Raw genomic sequence first — 18,560 nt, 5'->3', positions numbered from 1 at the left:
ATTGATCTCTCTGTTCTCCCTAAGTGGTTTCATCTCTTTTCATCACTCTCCATCTGGATCCATCTTTTCAAAACCTGTTTTTTCTAATGGTTCCAAACTTTTTTTTAATAACACTTAATAGTTTCTTTAAATTTTACAAATGGCTCTTAACAACCCGCTCCATTTCCCTCTCCCTCCTCTTTTCTGCCTCCCTTTTAGACTATAGTTAGAGTCAGCTTTAATCTTTGCTTTTCATTTTTTCTGATTGGATAAAATTAAGCATGCTACCAAGGAATGAGCCTAAGGTGTGAATATCTGCACTGTGCAATATGGTTTATGCATTTATGCTACTGGCAAATCAGAACACATTTCTCGCCGGATATCTGCTTATTAGATCTTGCGTGAGTGTGAAAGACTGGCCCTGGTAGCGCTGTAGTCCAAAGCCAATGTTTTTGCCCCGGGCTAAGTGTAGCCATCTGTTTTAGAATTGTTGGTGGAAGATAGATAAATCGGAAGATCAAGATGGAGATAGAGGAAGAGAAAGGGGGAGGAACAGAAAATGCGTGGAAGAGGAGAAAAGAAATTCCTGGTCAGCACCCATGGCTCAGAAAAAAGGGGATGGTGGTGGTGGGGGAGGAGTGTTTGGGGTTTATGAGAGCTGGGCAGGGAGATGAAGAGAAATACGGCGACTGGGAAAAAAGGCGAAGCCCCAGTGAGTGGTTGGGGGAGATGCGGAGGTACAAAATGAGAATGTGTTCTTAGGTATCGCCTAGGGGTGAAAAGCTGATAGAGAGAGTGTAGAGAAGGAGGAGATGGGTTAAAAAAGATAGAAATGAGGTATATGGGTCCAGGGTTAGGAGAAGACAGGAGAGGAGGGGAGGGGAGGGAGCTTCACTGCGAGTAAAGCCAGCTCAGGCTCTTCGGGCTATTTTGGTGTGTGTGTGTGTGTGTGTGTGCGTGTGTGTGTGTGTGTGCATGAGAGAGAGAGAGAGAGAAAGAGCTTTCTACCTGCCCTATCAAAGAAGTTACATAAATCTGAGTGGGCAGGCCTCTGCCTGCAGCGATGCTCCATATTATACCATTGACCCGAGCCTCTCTCAATGTATGTGTGCATGTACTATGAGTGTGTGTGTGTGTGTGTGTTTTGATCCTTGTTCAGCCGCACTCGCTTGTTCATGTCAGAAATAGACCAGATAAGAGACGCCCACCTATACATGCACACACACACACTCACACAGAGACAGGTAGAGTTGAACTACAAGGACTAGCCGGTCAAGCCTTTAGAGAGAAATCCCCCAGGCGCCTTCAAACAGATGCATTAAAATAGTTTGACCTGACTGACACACTCTTACACGGACTGTATAATCACACACTCACACCACTCTCCTATTCACTCTCTCCTGTGGAGATCACAATTTTTTTATACCCCTCTAGATACAGACACACCCAAAACAAACTGAAGTTTGAACAACTGCCCTGCACTTTGAATGAATGGCTCGCTTCTAATCAAGTGCAGTAATTGCAAAGCATTACAATAGGTTCTTAATGGGTCAGCACTGCACAGGTACAAGTCAGACATGCATTATTTAAGAGGTTCTGTTCTCCTGTTTCACAAATACAGATATTATGAAGGCGGCAACTAACAGCTCTTGAGAGACAAGTGGAAAGAAACCAGCAAAAACAAAACAACACTCTTATTGAACATCACTCAGATCCGCAGACATGCACACATGCACACACACACACACAAAAAAAATTTAATCAAAGTCATGCAAATCTATATACCAATTAGGGCCCCAAACAGGTTTCCATGGGGATGAAATGGCAACCTCTAATTGGCTGGATAAAAGAATGCTCGCATCTGAGCCAACAACCTGAGATGGCTTGGAAAATATACACGCCACAGAGGGCACACATGCATACACACACACACACACACACACAAACGCAGAGGCGCACACAGTGTAAGTGGGGATCACTGGCAATTTATGCATGGTTGGGGGAGTCACACACAGTATCACCGGTAAGATGAGAAGCGCGGATAGAGTGTGTTGACACAGGTATGGTGTATTGTCAGGTGCGGCGCATGCACACACTCATTGAGCGGTCAGTCCCTTTTAAAAGCGTGAATAAAGCTTTGGTCGCGGTGTCGTGTTAACATGAAAGCTTTCACGGCTGTTAAAAAGAGCAGGCTTTGATTAGAATTAAGTGCGCGAGAGTGTTTCTTAATGCCGGCCTTTGCTGACGACGGCCCTTTTAAATCCAGCGGAGCCGTTGCAGGGAGCCTTCCATCAAAAATATGTTGAATCGACGATTTCACCTCAACATGCTCTCCGTGGGTTTTTCTTTTTTTCCCCTCTTTTTTTTTTTTTTTCCTCTGAGTTCTCTAAAAGGCAGAAGTCAAGCGTGCTGCTTGGCCACATTTTAAGTAGATCTCAACCACAAAGCAGCAGCAGCAGCAGCAGTGTAGTTTCAGGGGTGATCAAACGCTGAATTGAAAAATATTGACTAAACTACTAATTGAATATCAAAGAGGCTGGTGTCACTTTCATGTGCGTGACTTTTACAAAGCAGTGTTACTCGCACATGGCGTGATCATTATGAATGGTTTAATAATTCATTCCCTACTCCCATATGGGACATTATGGAGAATGTGAGTCTAAGGAAAACCAATTTACAGGCAGCACATCCTAACTTGCAGAGACATTATCCGCTGCACTTGCATTTACAAAGTGCTTGATTCAAAGTTTGAGCTTTTAAGCACATACACTTAAGTCATGTAAATATTCTTAACATGAGGTATGGTGAGGTACTAGGTTTACTCTTTGGAGATACAGTTGTCATGCAGCAATGCTATGCACGAGCAGCAGTTACGAGCTGGAATGATTATTTCATGCATCGATTACTTGCTCAAGAGAATCTCAATCGGTTAAGTGTTAAGCAAAATGCACAAAATTCACAAACTGTATGTGAATGTGAATATTTTCTTTTTGTCTTTTATGATAATAAACAGAATATCTGATGGTTGGACAGGACGAGCAATTTGGCATCGTCAACTTTGCCTTGGGAATAATCTGACTGGCATTTTGACTGTTTTAGTACATTTTAATGATTTAATGATCTGCACATACATCAATAATGGAAAGAATCCATATTTTTTAACTGGTATGACCCTGAATCCCTTTGCAAAACTCACATAAAATATAGACAGGAAGATTATAAACATGCTTTTATTTCTTAAATCCTTATAAATGGCCCACTATAACGCTGGGAATTGAAGTAGATACATTAATATGCTGGTAAGAGAATATACCCTTACCCATTATAGCTAATTAGTCCAGTATATCCCCGTAGTTTTAGTATGCAACAAACATTATGTTTTCAGCTGCAGCTTAACTATTTTACTGCAGTAGCTGTGGAATAATTTGCATTTTTAAACATTTTTTTTTTTTTAATGCCAGGAGTCGCATAATAATCAGGCTGACTCCTCAGCAAAGGCTCAGCTCTCTGAAACTCTGCTGGATGACTTCACTGAAGTCATTTCTTAACCCTAATGCTGAACCATAATTTTCAAAGGGGATTTCAAAAATGGAGCCAGTGTACGTATATGCTTGAAGTGTGATGTGAGGTTATCGATGGGAATGGGTTGGATTCTCCTCTGCTTTCTCATTAACTCTCCTCCTTCCTTCTTCTTCCGCTCAATGGCCCGGCTCTGCACTCGGTCTCTGGTGTATCGAACAGCACGCACACACACACAGTCACACACACACACATACGCACACTGGCATGCAAGAAGTCTGTTTGCATACCAAAAGCATACTTCACAGCTCAAAGAAAATGAAAGCCATATTAATTATACTGTCTTGCGTTCGCACACGCACGCACGCACACACGCGCGCGTGCACACACACACACAGAAGAAGAGAGAGAGAGAGGGAGGGAGCGGTTGTTTTATGTTTCTCTTCTGCGTCAAAGGAGACAGAGTGTGAGAATGATTGAGTCTCTCTGCGTCAGGGAGAGAGGGAATGAGAAATAGCGCAGAGGGAGAGAAAGAGTGCACTGTCTTCCCTCTTTAATGTGGGTGTGTGTCTGCGTATGTGTGTGTGTGTGTGTGTGCGTGCGTGCTGTCTACCCAGTATAACGCCCCCTCTGTGTCCCCGAGTCACTCACACACACTGAGACTATTGACAAGACATTGGGCGAGGCGCCCCAAGACATTTCTGTGACACTGTGTCTGTCACGGGGGTGATAGGGCTGAGATGGGGTTCACACACACTCAGACATATCCAATACTCATATGCAGATAATGCAGTATTACCATTTTAGGTCATACTCATATGTAGGTGGATGAATTAATGCAGTCTTCTCCTGGAGTGCAGAGCATGCGTGTGCGTGTGTGTGTGTGCGTGTGCGTGCGCACACTTCCAGCGTACCTTATGGCTCACGTGTGTGCTCGTGCCTGTGTACGTGTGGCAAGGCCTATGCGGTGTACGTGTTTGTTTGTGTCTGACAGCACATTAGGCAAAGCTATCTTTAACCTTGTAAAATGACTGACACTGATTCTAAACTGACAGGATGGATTTCAGTTTGTCGTGGCGTTCCACCGTGTCAGCCTCTGTCAGCTCAGCCCGTCCGCCCAATTTTACAAAAGACAGGAGCGCCACAAAGGAGGCAGAGTGTGTGCGGGAGAGAGAGAGAGGACGGAGACGACAAGAAAATGAGAGCGATATAGAGCGAGCTGAGGTCAGATATGATAAATAAAAGAGCTTCGAAAGTGCAGGCAAAAGCGCTGTTGTTGTGAAGAAAAGAAGAATGGGATACAGAAAGAGGAGAGAGCGTGCAGGATGTGGGGAGAGAGAAAATATGGGGGAGGAAACGGAGGTGGAGGTAGAGGTGGGGTGGGGTGTATAAGAGGGATAGAGACCTTGCTCTTGTATCCGGATGTCTCCGAGGTCCTTTATTGACTCTGTCTATTGTTCACAGCAGCACTCCTAATCACTCTCAACAGGGAGGTTGTGTTTCTGTGTGTGCGTGCGCGCCTGTCCACCAGCCTTGTGTGTGTCAGGCTACATATCTTCAGCCTCATCCTCACTTTTACTCTTTCATACACTGGCACCCACAGTGAAGCTATTGTTCACTCTCCTCTGGTCACCCTTAATGGACAATAGCAGTGGGTGGGAAAAGCCTGTTCCTAACACGCATACTATTAGCCTGATGGTCCACACTTACACACACACACACACACACACACACACACACACACACACACACACACAAAATGGGCAGTAAATGGCATCTAAATAGCAGGCATACATATGTATGGTCTCCCTTACTCACGAGCGGACACAGAAGGCCAGTTGTACGCCACCATCCTGTTTGCATCTTACTTAACAATGACTGCTGTCATGGATGTTATAAGAGATGACTGTTTTAGAGACTAGCGGTGGACAGCGATGAACATCACGTGCATGCACACACGCACAAACACACCAACAAAGGAGCTAATCTGAATCATGGGGCATTTGTCCGGTAAGCCTCGCTGTACGTCTCACTCTATGAGCTTTTGTTTCGGTTTTTGTTCTCCCCCCTATAGACAGCCACGGCCACACAAAAGGATAAACATTTCAAAGGCCCAATGCTGTGAATAGAGTCACTGATTTTCAGTGTGTGTCTGCAGGGTGGAGAGCCCAGATGGAGACAGGGAGAAGGGAGAAAGCTCAATGCCAGAGTGGACAGCTTGATGGTAACAAAGCTGTGGTGGATGGTGATGCGGTAGAGCCGCATGCGGAGAAGCACACTCTCTCTCTCTCTGCCTCTACACACACAAATGCAGCATACCTACAAACAAAATACACACACCCACACACTTATAGTAACTAGTTGGGGCATCGCTAATGAGCAGTGGCCGCAGGGTTTGGCTTTAATTGCTCCCAGTAAGAAAGAGTGATTTATGGCCGGCAAGCTTACGGAAATTACACACATACATCGCACGCTGCAAAAACTGTTTGTCGGGACAGGCGTGCCAGGAGGCAGCGTGGCTGGTAGTTCCTCCCATGGCCACCGGGGGGCCAGCATCAGACTGCAGCAGTGTGAAGAGGAGTGTAGCGAGAGAGAGAGAGGGACCGCATAGTGCCGATCAGATGACCTCGCTGCTGCAGTTAATGTTCTCTGGTGCTCAGACACAAGGCTAAGGCTCTCCCTCGTACCGCGGGGCTGCTGTACAACAAGCTATTGTGGTGGTAGGGGTGGTGTTGTCGGAGGTGTGTGTGTGAGTGTGTGAGTGTGTATGCAGGAGGGGACAGATGGGGGTAGAGGAGGAAGGAGAAAGAGGGAGCACGACACAGAGGAGGTATATGTTTCTAAAGCAGTGTTCGATTTCTGTCATCCTTCCTTCCGTTCTTTCTTTCTTTCTTGATTTCTTTTGTTCTTTCTTTCTTTCTTTCCTCTCCTCTTTGTCTTCCACTCCATCTCCTCTCTTTGTCCCACTCCCTTGCCCCCTTCCTCTCATCCCCCCTCCCCGCTTGATTTTGCCCTCTCTTCTTTTTTCCTCCTGCCGCACTTGCCCCCCTTTCCCTTTACCTCATGCCCCCTTTCCCTCCCTCTTCTCCCTCCCTGTCTCTCTCTCGCTCCCTCTCTTCTTTCTCTCTCTGCAGTGCAGCACAGTGATTATCATTCCTCTCACAGAGTCAGGCCTGATAGTCAGATACTGCTGAGCACCCTTCTACATCACCTGCTTCTAGAGGGAGAAATGGAAAGAGAGAGAGGCTGAGACAGAGGAAAGAGAGAGGGGGGGGGGCAGAATAAGAAGGATGGAAGGGGAAAGAAGAGAGGAAAAGCAGTGAAAGGGGAAATGAGAGAAGGGCGAGTGAACGAAGGGTGAGAGGAAGCAGAGAAATATGGGAGGGGAAAGGAGAAGCATGAAGAAGCAAGGATTGCTTTTACTGCAGAGGTGGTCCCACTGCAACATACACACTGCATAGTTGGAAATGTGTGAGTGTGTGTGTGTGTGCGCGCACCTGCAAGTGTAAGTGTCAGTAAGCAGGTGTGCCTAATGTGTGGATTTCGGGTATCTGCATGGAGGCCGTGTGAGTGTGTGTGCGTGTGTTGTGGTAACAAGGCGCCTTGGCTCGTCAACATCTAGGAGTCAGACAGCTGAAGAAATGCCGCTCATATTGCTTCATCCCTCCCTGAGCTGAGTCTCAACCTGCTCCAAACCATTTTCTGCATTCTGGAAATACCACAACAGCCCGCCGTCTCGCCCCTAAACGGCATTCTTTGTCTCTTCATTTCCACTTCAGGCTGTCTGTGGTCAGTTATGCATGTCTGTCCTTTTCTTCTTTCGACATCTTACCCTGCCACACATGTTGATTAGCAGCACTTTTGCTCCTTTCCTCGTCTTTCTTTTTTTGCTCATTTGCCCATGTCTGCAGTCGTTCTTTTCATTATCTGTCACCTTAGCTCTCCCGCTTGGTCTTTACCTGTCTGCTTGACCTAATGGGTGCACTGTGTAAACAGGACGTCTGCTCTTTACAGCATAGCCTCGGGACACTGCATTCCAACACTGCACACGTCACCGCGTTGCGGCACAAGGTCTTGAGAACAGTTTTAGATCAGTTCTATATTTAAATAACCAGTGTAAATATATCATCGTCAAATGAATTGTTAACACATCTGTCCTGTTCACACAGCCCCTGCGAGATGCTTTCTGTCAGCATATTTCACTGTTACTCCTCCTCGCTGCCTTTGATGCATAACTTAACAGTCGACAGCGAAGGCTTTCAAAAGATTTTCTAGCAAACGTTTTTGGGATTTGTGAGCAAATGTAACCTAAGAAAAGGAAGATTTGACCAGTTGACTCAGTCGCTTAGTCAAAGTTTGCTTAAGTTTCATTAATTGGCCCCATTGGCACTGTGATAAAACACAGCAGAAAAGTGATAAAGAGAAAAAAGTGTTGAAGATGAGATAAAAACACTCAAGATATTCATGTGATATTTCACCACTGAAGTTCACACTTAAGGTGCTTGTAAAAAAAAAAAAAACATCCTGCTGAAATAATAGAATGAGACATCTGGGGTGGATATGAGAATGCAACACTGAATTACAGTAAATGCAAGAGATGAAACATGTCTTTGTTTGAGGCGCACACACGTTTCACTTTGAGCTTATGAATTAGTGAGAGAGAGTGAGCATGTGCCTCCATACATGGCAGTTTATTCATGCAAAGTGGACGCGTTCCTGCTGTAAAACCGCTCAATAACTTCGATAGAAAAAAACTAAGGTCAATACAAACTCATTATTTTCCAATAATATTTGAAGACTAATAAACTCGCAGTTACTGAGTTCACTTATTCATTCCGACGCTCCCCCCGCTCTCTCTAGTACGAGCGCGTGCAGTGTTTGCGGGCTGCATTAGGACGACATGATTTCTAAACGGAGTCAAAACAAAAGAGCAGAGGCAAAGGTCATTTTGACTGATCAGCATTCCAGATATGAAGTCTGGACTATACCCATGTGGTGTCAACAGAAGCATATTAGTTTTCAGTGCGTGTTGTGGTAGCAGAGAGCAGCATCACCTTACATAACGTGCACAGTTATAGCAGCGATGCGCAAAAGACTGACATTTTGTCAGCTCGATTATTTTTAGGTTCTAAATAAGATATCATGTTCAGCGAACAGGATGAGGTGACATAATATGATGATAGTGATAGGAGACTGTTACACTGATCTTGCGTGGAATATCAGATATCTTGATTGTCCAGTTTCCTGAGCGCCATGTCAAAATATTCTGCGAACACCTATTAAATAATGTTTTTTGCCAGCTAGTACAAAAAGTAAAAAAAAAAAAATAAGCCACTTACTTAAATAATCACTATAAAAAAATGTTTGGATTGAATTAACACATGTCCAAAGGTTGAAATCATGTGAAGGACAACTGGCAGGGATATTAACATGCAAAGCTACACCCCTCAGTCAACTTTCGGAAAATTTCAGGTGTCGGGAGGAAGTGATTACGAATAGGCTGTCAGGTGTCCGCTTGATTGGCATTTTGCTCATGAAACTGTCCGACCTCTGCCGGTTTCACCACCACAAAACCGCTGAGGAGAGAAAGCTACCTAGCTACCTTTTTAGAGCGCAGCAACAACTGCAAAGGTGCAGTGGCACGGAGGAAAGTGCAAGCGCGATGTTGGGTATAGGAAGATGAGAACATAATCCATCACTTGTGATGCCGGCCAACATGCGATCAGACCAGCTAACGGCGCCATAACTGATGAACATTTGTGAAATGTTGGAAAATATCATCCCCCATTCTGAGTCAGTAACACGTACGTACGAGTTCCTTCTGCCACAGTCTGCTCCGTTCTCACAAGCAAGCAGGCAAGAAAAAGAACACTATCGAACAGCCTGTAGCATTTAACTTGGCTACATCCACTCAGGAGCAAAGAGCTGCCATACACTGTCAGTTAATTTTGATAGTAAAAAAACAATGTTGGTATCAGCATTAAATAAGCTAAAACTCCAATTATATTTTGGTGCAGGAAATGAATTATCATAAGTTTACTTGGCCTGTGCTGAGTATGCTGAATGGCGGCTCTAATGTATATGTTATATATATATATATAAATATATAAAGTTTGGTCTGTGCACTGTTCTATGAGCTATGGAATATGCATGACATCCTCACTCTGCATGCAACATGACTCGGATGCTGCGAGTGGATGAATAAATGTGTGTCCTTAGTGGGATTCTGACCTCCAATCTGGGCACTGTTGTAACGAAAAAACTTGTTATGCACGAAAGAGGAACTAAACAATAAAATGTATACGCAGCAAACTAGTAAATAATGGAATCAGCCATTACACCGTGGCTCTCCCACCGCACCTAGATGATGTCAAACATAAATCAGACTGAGCTGAGAGCCAAAGGGAATGTGGCTCCGGTCCTACAGCCATATTTGTAGTTTTGGTTTATGCATAAGCAATATCCTGTCAATTCATTATGCAGACCAGTGTGCAGCGGGGCGCGGGCAAACAAAAACACATCCAAATGTGCTCACTCACGTACGGGCAGATGTGCAGATGTTGCACATACGCACGCAAACGCACATGTGTTGAATATGCAGACGCATGTAACAAGAAGAGAGGGAGACTGTTAATTAACTAGAGCTCGTTAATTCTCTTTGAACCGACAGCAAGGAGGTTTACACACTAATTACCTTGATGACTGAGCCAACCTGTGCGTGCGCACGCACACACATACATGCACCTCCTCACACTTCAAACGCACACACACACACACACGCCTGTATTCTCACAGGCTGACATAACACATCTTGCAGGCTTTGAAAGTCTCACACTCATGCACAGCAGTAAAACACAAACATAAAGGTGTGAAGTCTCACTCATACACATAAGCATATGCACGCACACACATGCACAGCAACGCGCTTTTGCCCTGAAATGAAAGCTATATTAGGAACTTTTTTTTTTTTTTTCCCCGCAGTTCCTTCAGAGCTGCAGATGGTTAAGTTTATTCGGAGTTCAGGCCCATCATGCCTCTGTTTGATTCACACCGATGTGCCAGAAATAGCTCCACAATAACTCCCATACTGTGTCAACATGCTCATATATGGTCACAGTTGCATTACATGCGCGCAAACACACCCACTCGAACACACTCACCGGGCCGTGCAGATGAGTGAAGCTCCCATGTCAGTATTGAACTGTAATGGCCCGTGTCAGATTAAGGGGAAGGTTTTTTATGTCCTCCGTCAAACTCAATTAATATTCCATCAGCCACGAATTCATAGGCCACACTGGACCATAGCCAATTCATCCGGATGTGTGTGTGTGTGTGTGTGTGTGTGTGTGTGTGTGTTCAAAAGTGTGTCTGTCTGCGTTTTTGTGTGTGTGTGTGTGTGTGCATGAAAGTGTCTTGGCATTCAGTAGATATTTGGGATATGTCGTAATCAGTCTTTATTGCATTGGAAGTCATGCACACAAACACACGCAAACATGTTTCATGCTTTGTGAGTCAGGCTGGAAAACATCAAAGGGGTACAGAGAGTGTTTTTCTGGGTTTTTTTTAGAGAGAGAAAGGTAGAAGCTGGCAAAGCAAACAAGAAATAAGAAGAGACAGATTTAAGGTACAGTATGAGCAATGACAATGGAAAATCTTTCAAAAGACCGTATTGACAGGAAATGTTAGAATGGGTTTTAGAAGTGAGAGAGTATGAAGCCAAATTTGGGGGGAAAAAGTGAGCAAACAATGATAAGGAGTCAGAGGGGCAGGGGCAGAATGTGTAGAGTGTACACTTAGCAGAAATTAATGGGGAAAAGATGCCAAAAAATGAGATTTGGCAAAAGAAAAGAAGAGAGGTGTGTCAATGAGCAGAATACTTCGAGATAGCAAAGACAGGAGAAGAGAAAAAGAGGGGGAAAGGGGGTTAGGGAGCAAAGAGGAGTTATGGGTCAATAAAGCCTGCTGTGGGGAAGAGGAGAGGGACTCATAACGAGGTCAAGGACACATCATCGATCGCCACATCATAAAGCTGACTGGCAAGAGAAGAAGGGAGGGAGGGTCGAACAAAGTGAGAGGGAGGAACAGAGAAAGGAGGGAGAGTTACGGAGCTGATTGCAGGATCGGCCAAAAGAAGGAAGGATAGAGGAGAGGAATAGAAAATAAAATTATCAGGATGAAAAAATGAAAGGGGGCCGCTCTGGCCAGAGAGAGGGTTAGGAGGAAATTGAATTAGATGGAATCATGGCTGAACAGATGAATTCAGCAAGAGAACACACACGCACACAACACACACACACACACACACACACACACGGAGCAACCAGCACCAGCCCTCCAATAGTAGTAGCTCACTCCTCATCCGTCAATCAAGTCCCGCCCTGTGGCGCGAGCTGGATTTCTACATTCATACAGTAATCCCAGCCCCAGTTAGTCTAATGTGTTCCCATTATACTTGAGTTGAGTTAAGCAGACATTCATGGTCCCCACAGGATCAATCTTAGCCTACTTGCTTTGATGATCCTACAACTTTTTGTCGAACGCCACCATGAGGTTGACGTTTTTGGCTTAGAGTGAAATATCTTGACAACATATTGGATGGATACTCATGAAATTAGGCTCAGACGTCCGTGCGCCCCTCAGGATGAATCACTAATCAAACTAAAGACAGTATTTAATACAAGACAGACCTCCAGACCACGGAGGTCCACGGACTGGAGGTCAAGGAGAGTTTTTAGAAGCTGCTTGAAATCGTCCAAAGATTCAGCAAAGTGATCGATGGCGGAAGATGCATGATTATACCTCTAACCCTAACCTGCTAACCCTACCCTGAGCATGTTAGCATTGTCTTTGTGAGCATGTTAGCACGCCGATGTTAGCATTTAACGCAAAACAAGGCTGTGGACAAGCAGGCCTACAGCCTCACAGAGCTGCCTACGCGCCCTCCTCAGACTCTTCTAACCATCTGGATGAAGGAGTAGTCCCTCTGTTGCACAGCTATCATCCAGCAATCATCTTTGTTTGGATAAGGAGGCACAACTTTAAAAACTATTCTGGAAACAGCCTTAGAGTGGCCGTGAGGCTTGTTAAACGGCCTTCTGGCCTTTTCAAAGATCAACGGTTATATATATATTTTTTTAAATCCGATCCGTAGCTCTGCACGTCAAATGTAATGGCGATACATGAGAGGTACAAACTAGGGCTAACAATAATCCACAACTCCACTGTAATCTCATTTTCCTCCAGTTTTATATTACTTCTCTGAACAGCAGGCTGGAGAGGAAATGTGTGTAGAGACATTATGTCCCTTGTTTTCTTGTGATCAGAAATGATTATCATTTTACAACATTATCACCATGAAGTAAGGATTCTGTGATCATGAAAAAAACACGTTTGGCAGCCTGTTAAGTCAGTAAATAGAGGAATTATTTGTGATGCTGACATCACTGATCACACATTTAGATTTTTTCCTCGTCGCCAGAAAACAAATCCGATCCTCTGGCTCTTTATACGCGGCCTGTATACTTTTTCACCCACTTTTTCGTCTCTGTGCTGTTGCCCCTAGTGTGAAGGAGTGGAAAAGAGGTTGGACTGCTTCATCTGAGCTAATGCTCTAAAAATACATTGCTCTCTCTGTGGAGAGTTAAGATGAAGCCACCGAGATTCCAAGAACTGGAAGACTCTTAATATCTCTTCCTCAGTCTTGCTTGTGCTCAACATCCCTCCTGTCTGAGTTACTTTCTCTCACCTCGCATTGTTAAGGAATGGCAAAAGAAACAAGCACTGCGTTAATTTCCCACTTCCGCTTAATAAATTTATCTGTGTTCCTGTCTCCCCTTGTCTTGCACGTGCACAAAGTGAAACGTTCAAATGCTCCTTTTCCTTTGGGCGTGTGGAAGAAGAGGAAGAATGGCTTCAGTTTGGGCTTTCATGCCGGCTGTCCATCGGTTTCCCTCCAGATTATCGTGGGCCGACGTTCCGAGCTGAGGTTTTTTCTGCCCTAATCTGCATCTTCCATGTATTCCCTCACTTCCCCTCTATATGGTGTGTGTTTCAAAGCACATCCGAATTGAAAGGGTTGTAATTTTTCGAGCAGATAAATGAGTATGAGAGGAGATAGGAGGGGTGTTGTATAGAAATGGGCTTCCTGGTGCAGAGCGATCCCTCCAGGCCAGACGGAGTCATTTAACTCTCTCTGATATTCTCTCAGCGTGGACTTATTACAGTCTTTTTTCTCTCTCTCCCTCTCTCCAAAGTGAAAACTGGTCGACTAACTAGACTGGAGTGATTTGTGTGTTGAAACAGCAGCAGGTGTGATGCTCAGTTTGAGTGAATGATGTGCGTCGTTACTGAATCTGCACCGCTTCCACTGCAGGATTGGGGGATTTGTCACTGGTGGTGGATGGCCTGTTTTTGTGTGCTGACAGTGATGGGTGCAGCGTACAAATAGAGGGCGTACTTCCATGTTTTTTATGCTTCCATGCTGGTGATAGCTGTGACCGGAGGCGTTGTGTTTTCAGGTTGTCCATCCATCCCGTTCTTGTGAATGCGATATCTCATTGCAATGTCATATTGAGGGAATTTCTTTAAATTAGGCATAAACGTTCACATGGACTCTATGATGAATTGATCAGATTTTGGTCGTCAGAGGTCAAAGGTCGCTGTTTTGACTGGTTTTGACCCTAACTCAAATAGACATATGCTGATAGTGATCTTCACTGTGACATCGTAATGTTCTGCAGAAACACTTTTCTGGCTGTTATTCAACACCATAACTCAGAACAGAAGGGAAGATTGTGACTGTTTTTCACATTGGGTCAGATACTGAACTGGTGACACTAATTTTGGGTCTCCACCTTGAAACTGTGCAGATTGTAAAGATCTTCTGTGCTGCCGGGTTAAAGATGTGAGTCCACCCTGAGCTCATTGGTTTTGCTGATATTGAGCTTCAGGTTATTGTCGGTGCACCATGTGATGAAGCTCTCTATCAGTCTTGTGTGCTCCTCTGTGAAAATAGTCTCTAAGTGAAGACAGCGTGTTTCTCACTGGGAATTATTCACTGGAATCATACGTGTTAATAGAGTGATAACTTCAATTCCACCAAAAAATACACTTCAAAGTCTTCACGACGTGTGTTATCTGAGTCTGGACTGACATGGATGTGAACTGCAACTTGACTGGTTGGCAGAGGCAAACTAAGTCTAGTTTCATTCAGATCCCAGTTAACTTCAGTATAGTGGTTGGGAGGTTTGCTCGGGCCGATGTGGAAGAATGAAAATGAAAAGAAAGCCATTTGAAAATCACACAGTATCACCAGAACAAGAAAATCAGAACAAACCACACATAAACATCAGAAAATGAATTGAATTATTTTTCAAGATAAACAATAAAACGTTTAAACTGAAAACAAAGAGCTGTCTAAAAACCATCAGAGTTGAAAAGATGAGGCAGATGATGGTCTATATTTTTGCTATTGTTAATAAATACAATAAAAAGACCAACAAGGCATTAATCCATCTCTCAGTAGTTCACAACTTTCCTACCCTGTCTGTGGTACTCAGCCCAAAGCCCAATCTTTCCTTCTGAAGATGTCAATCTTTAAAAGCAGGTCACAAAAATAGAATTGTTTTCTTTTCTTTTCTTGAATGGGTTGAAAAGTTTCCTAAAACAGCTGGGTGCTGTAGTTTTTAGCAAACTTAATTCACACAGGAGTAAAAAGCGTTTTTGTTGGGGACTATTTTCAGTTGCGGATGAACACACATTTATTCATCTGATGTATAGATATACATAACCATCCTGAACGCATGGCGGGATGGTGTAGTTCATGTTATTTGTTATAAAAGAACACGTCAACCACTGCAGCAGCGTGGCTCACTGATGTCTGCTTAAGGGCCAACAGTGGAGCTGTATCAGGCTTTGGATGCACAGACAAGACGTGCTAATAAAATCAATCCATTGCTGCTTTTGTTTTTCAGCAGCATCTAACAGTGACAAAAATCTACCAGCAGATATATCGTTACCACCGAGTAAATGTTTTCAAGAGGACTCTGTGTCACCCCGCTGCTCCTGGTGGGCTCCCTTCCACATGAAAAATAAGTGTCTGCAGGCAGGCCAGAGGTTTGTAAACATCAGCCATGACCAGCAGCATTAATCTAAACCGGGATTAAGAGCCAACTGAAAACTTTGAAAGACGCAGTGATTGGTTGACGGCTATTACCCTGCATTGTAGCAGCTAAGCTCATAATCAAGACGAACACGATAAGATAATCTCAATATGTCTTTGCAGACCCCTGCCCACCAGCCTAATCCCCAGATTTAGAATCTCAGATTAGGAATCCTGGATGATTAATCCCATATTGTGTGTGTATGTTCCCCGCAGGGGACCCTTCGCCGGGTGACCTTCTCAGTAGTCAGCCAGCCCCAGGACGGCGGTTGCTATGACAGTGGCCTGGAGGACTCGGAGACGCCGAGCAGCAAGAGTTCATCGGGGCCGCGACTGGGAGCCCTGCCGCTGCCCGAGGAAGGCTACGAGCGGACCACACCGGAGGGCAGCGTGGGGGAAGAGGAGCACGTGGAGAATGGTCAGAGCAACCAAACACACACACACACACACACACACACACACACACACGAATCCTACAGCAACCACTCAATAACTTTCAGTAAACTCGTTCAGAATTGCGGTCAACAGGGTCCCAGATACATTTACTTCCTCTCAAGGCCACATGTGCTGCATTCTCTGAATGGCTTGGACATGTTTTGATTATACACACAATCTCAATCACGTATACACCTAAACAGGAACTCTGAAACCTTGACTTGCGGCCAAGGTCTCAGGCGGGAATGTGTTTTCAAGAATAGAGCAATTGTCCCGTGCGTGCATGCGTGCGTGTGTTATGTGAGGAGCTTTTTAAGAAAAACTAATGTGTAACAGTTTATTAGCATGTCCAAGTCTTCCCTTTCTCCAACGAAATTGTGTTCTTTTTGTTGTAGTGGATCTTTGTCAAGGATGTAGAGAGGCAAAAAAAAAAGCTTTTTCCCCTCTTTGCTCTGCATACGAGAACAACAGAAGCAACACACCAAGGTCGCTCTGACCTTGGTGACTCACCGTACCGCCAGGGTTAAATGCCGCCTTTTCACCGACATGTGAAATCTCGAGGACTGTGTGGAGTTCGATTCGTTTTTTTTTTTTTTGTCACGGTCAGTTGGAGAGAGGACAGAGAATTCATTGTGCTGGTTATAATTACACTGTGTAATTCCGTGCTTGTTTGGTTACACATGAATTTCCTGCTGCTGCTGCTGCTGCACGTAGGCGACAGAACTGGAATTAGTCCTCAGAATGCAACAGATATTTCATTTCATATTTCATTCGACTAAATCGGAATTTGGAAAAACAAACAGCGGATGAATGCATTGTTTTCGCGCGCTCATTAGATGTGTTTGGAACGTGTTGCATTAACTGTAAGTATCTGAAACATGACACCTGCGCAGCCTCTCTAATTGGCAGGAAAGTCACATTTACCTCATCTGTTATCATTATGAGTCCTGTCTGCATACAACATGATGTCAGTATTGATTCATAGATTACTGGTTTGCATTGTTAATAACCATAACCTTTGACGCTTGACCCTGTAGGACGTCAGCGTTCAGTCTCTGGTGGCCTCACTAACCTTTTGAACCAGCACTCATGGAATGTAATAGGGGCAACGTGATTTAATCTTTTGTTTGCATGTATAGAAATATATATTTGTCATTTAAATTTCTGATAATTAGCTCCTGTTTGGCCTCCCTAATTGTTTGTTTTGACCTCACCTTTCACCTTTCAAGTAATGGTGAGCAAAGCTGGCACTTTTTGAAACATTCTTTTGAAGCCAGCGATTTCCGTTATGCTGTCTCAGCACTTTTCTTGCCTTTCTTGCTTCCTTCAAACGATTTCTCCTCCCTTGTAACCTTTGTCCTCTGTTTTTTTAAAGCATTTTCATTCTCCTGTCTTCCTCAGCCAGTGTTCAGCTAATCTCCTCTGTTGTAGTCTATTCATCTGCTTTCTTTTCTTATTTAATTGTCCCCTTTTGGGATGTCCTGGTTCTTGAAACCATCAAATGAAGACAAAGATTCCAGCAGAAATGACTTTTTTTACCCTCTTCTTTTCTCTTTTTTGTCTCCTTCCTGTGTCCAGATGCCAGACAGCTACCAGACGTGGCTCTGACAGGAAAGTGCACCAGGGAGTGTGACGAGTTTGGCCACTCTGACACTTGTTGGATGCCCGTCCGCCCGTCGCCCCGCCAGCGTCAGCGCCACGGCAGCGACCCCCCACGGCTCTCCACCTTCGCCCCGGGAGACGACAACAACAACCTCCGCGGTAACGACCACGAGAGTGACAGCGAGAGCGCTGGCAGCGCAGGGAGCTCGGAACCCGGACTGGTTGTCGGCGTGGAAGGTCAGAGATTACCCTTAGCCAACGGGGATCCTCTCGGCACCCTGGGTAGAGGAGACCGCAACAGGAACGTGGGCGATCACAACCGCAACCTCCTCAACCGCAAGATGACTTCGGCCTCCTATGACACGTTCAGCAGCGCAGGATTCGGGAGGCGCCAGCCAGAGGAGGAGGGAGGAGAAGGCCAGAACCCACCTGAGGTCATACCACTGACGCGGACAGGGGGGGACTACAAGACCACGTCCTGCCTCACGCTGTCACGCCGTGAGGTCTACCTGTGACAGCCCTGCACTGGAGCAGTCATCACCACTCCCTTTTCTGAAAAAGAGGGAGGGTTAAAACTTAACTGGCAAGTCATCAGTTTGGAAGGCCTTTTAAACCTGTGAAGATGTGAAAATGTCAGAAAAGGTGTTTCCCAAAAGCTGTAATATCAAATTGGAACTTTTGGATTGACTAATATTTATAGGCACTTAAACTTAAGCAAGTGATGGATCAAGCCCTCGGGGAGCTCTGACCAGGAGTACTTTCTAAAAAAAGTCTTTTTTAACTACTCGTGAAAGTTGCCCACAGGCAAAGATCCCATTATGTCTATGTGGAGGAGGACAACTTCATCTCTTCTTTTTACCTGAAT

At 44.7% G+C, this 18,560-nt stretch overlaps 1 protein-coding gene across 1 annotated transcript in view; it reads left to right on the top strand.

Moving 5' to 3' along the window:
- The window catches only part of pcdh7a (protocadherin 7a), a 36,235-nt gene extending 17,944 nt beyond the window's left edge, over positions 1-18,291 (top strand). The window contains exons 4-5 of the mRNA XM_041933814.1: positions 15,875-16,076; positions 17,672-18,291. Of these exons, the coding sequence (XP_041789748.1) occupies positions 15,875-16,076; positions 17,672-18,210 (741 nt within the window). The 3' untranslated portion in view covers positions 18,211-18,291. The remainder of the gene's footprint in view (positions 1-15,874; positions 16,077-17,671) is intronic.
- Positions 18,292-18,560: the final 269 nt, after the last annotated feature.

This window comes from Chelmon rostratus, chromosome 3 (assembly GCF_017976325.1).
Source record: "Chelmon rostratus isolate fCheRos1 chromosome 3, fCheRos1.pri, whole genome shotgun sequence".
Taxonomy (NCBI): Eukaryota; Metazoa; Chordata; class Actinopteri; order Chaetodontiformes; family Chaetodontidae; genus Chelmon; species Chelmon rostratus.
The sequence above is the reverse complement of the archived record's forward strand: the minus strand, read 5'-3'. Positions and strand labels throughout refer to the sequence as shown.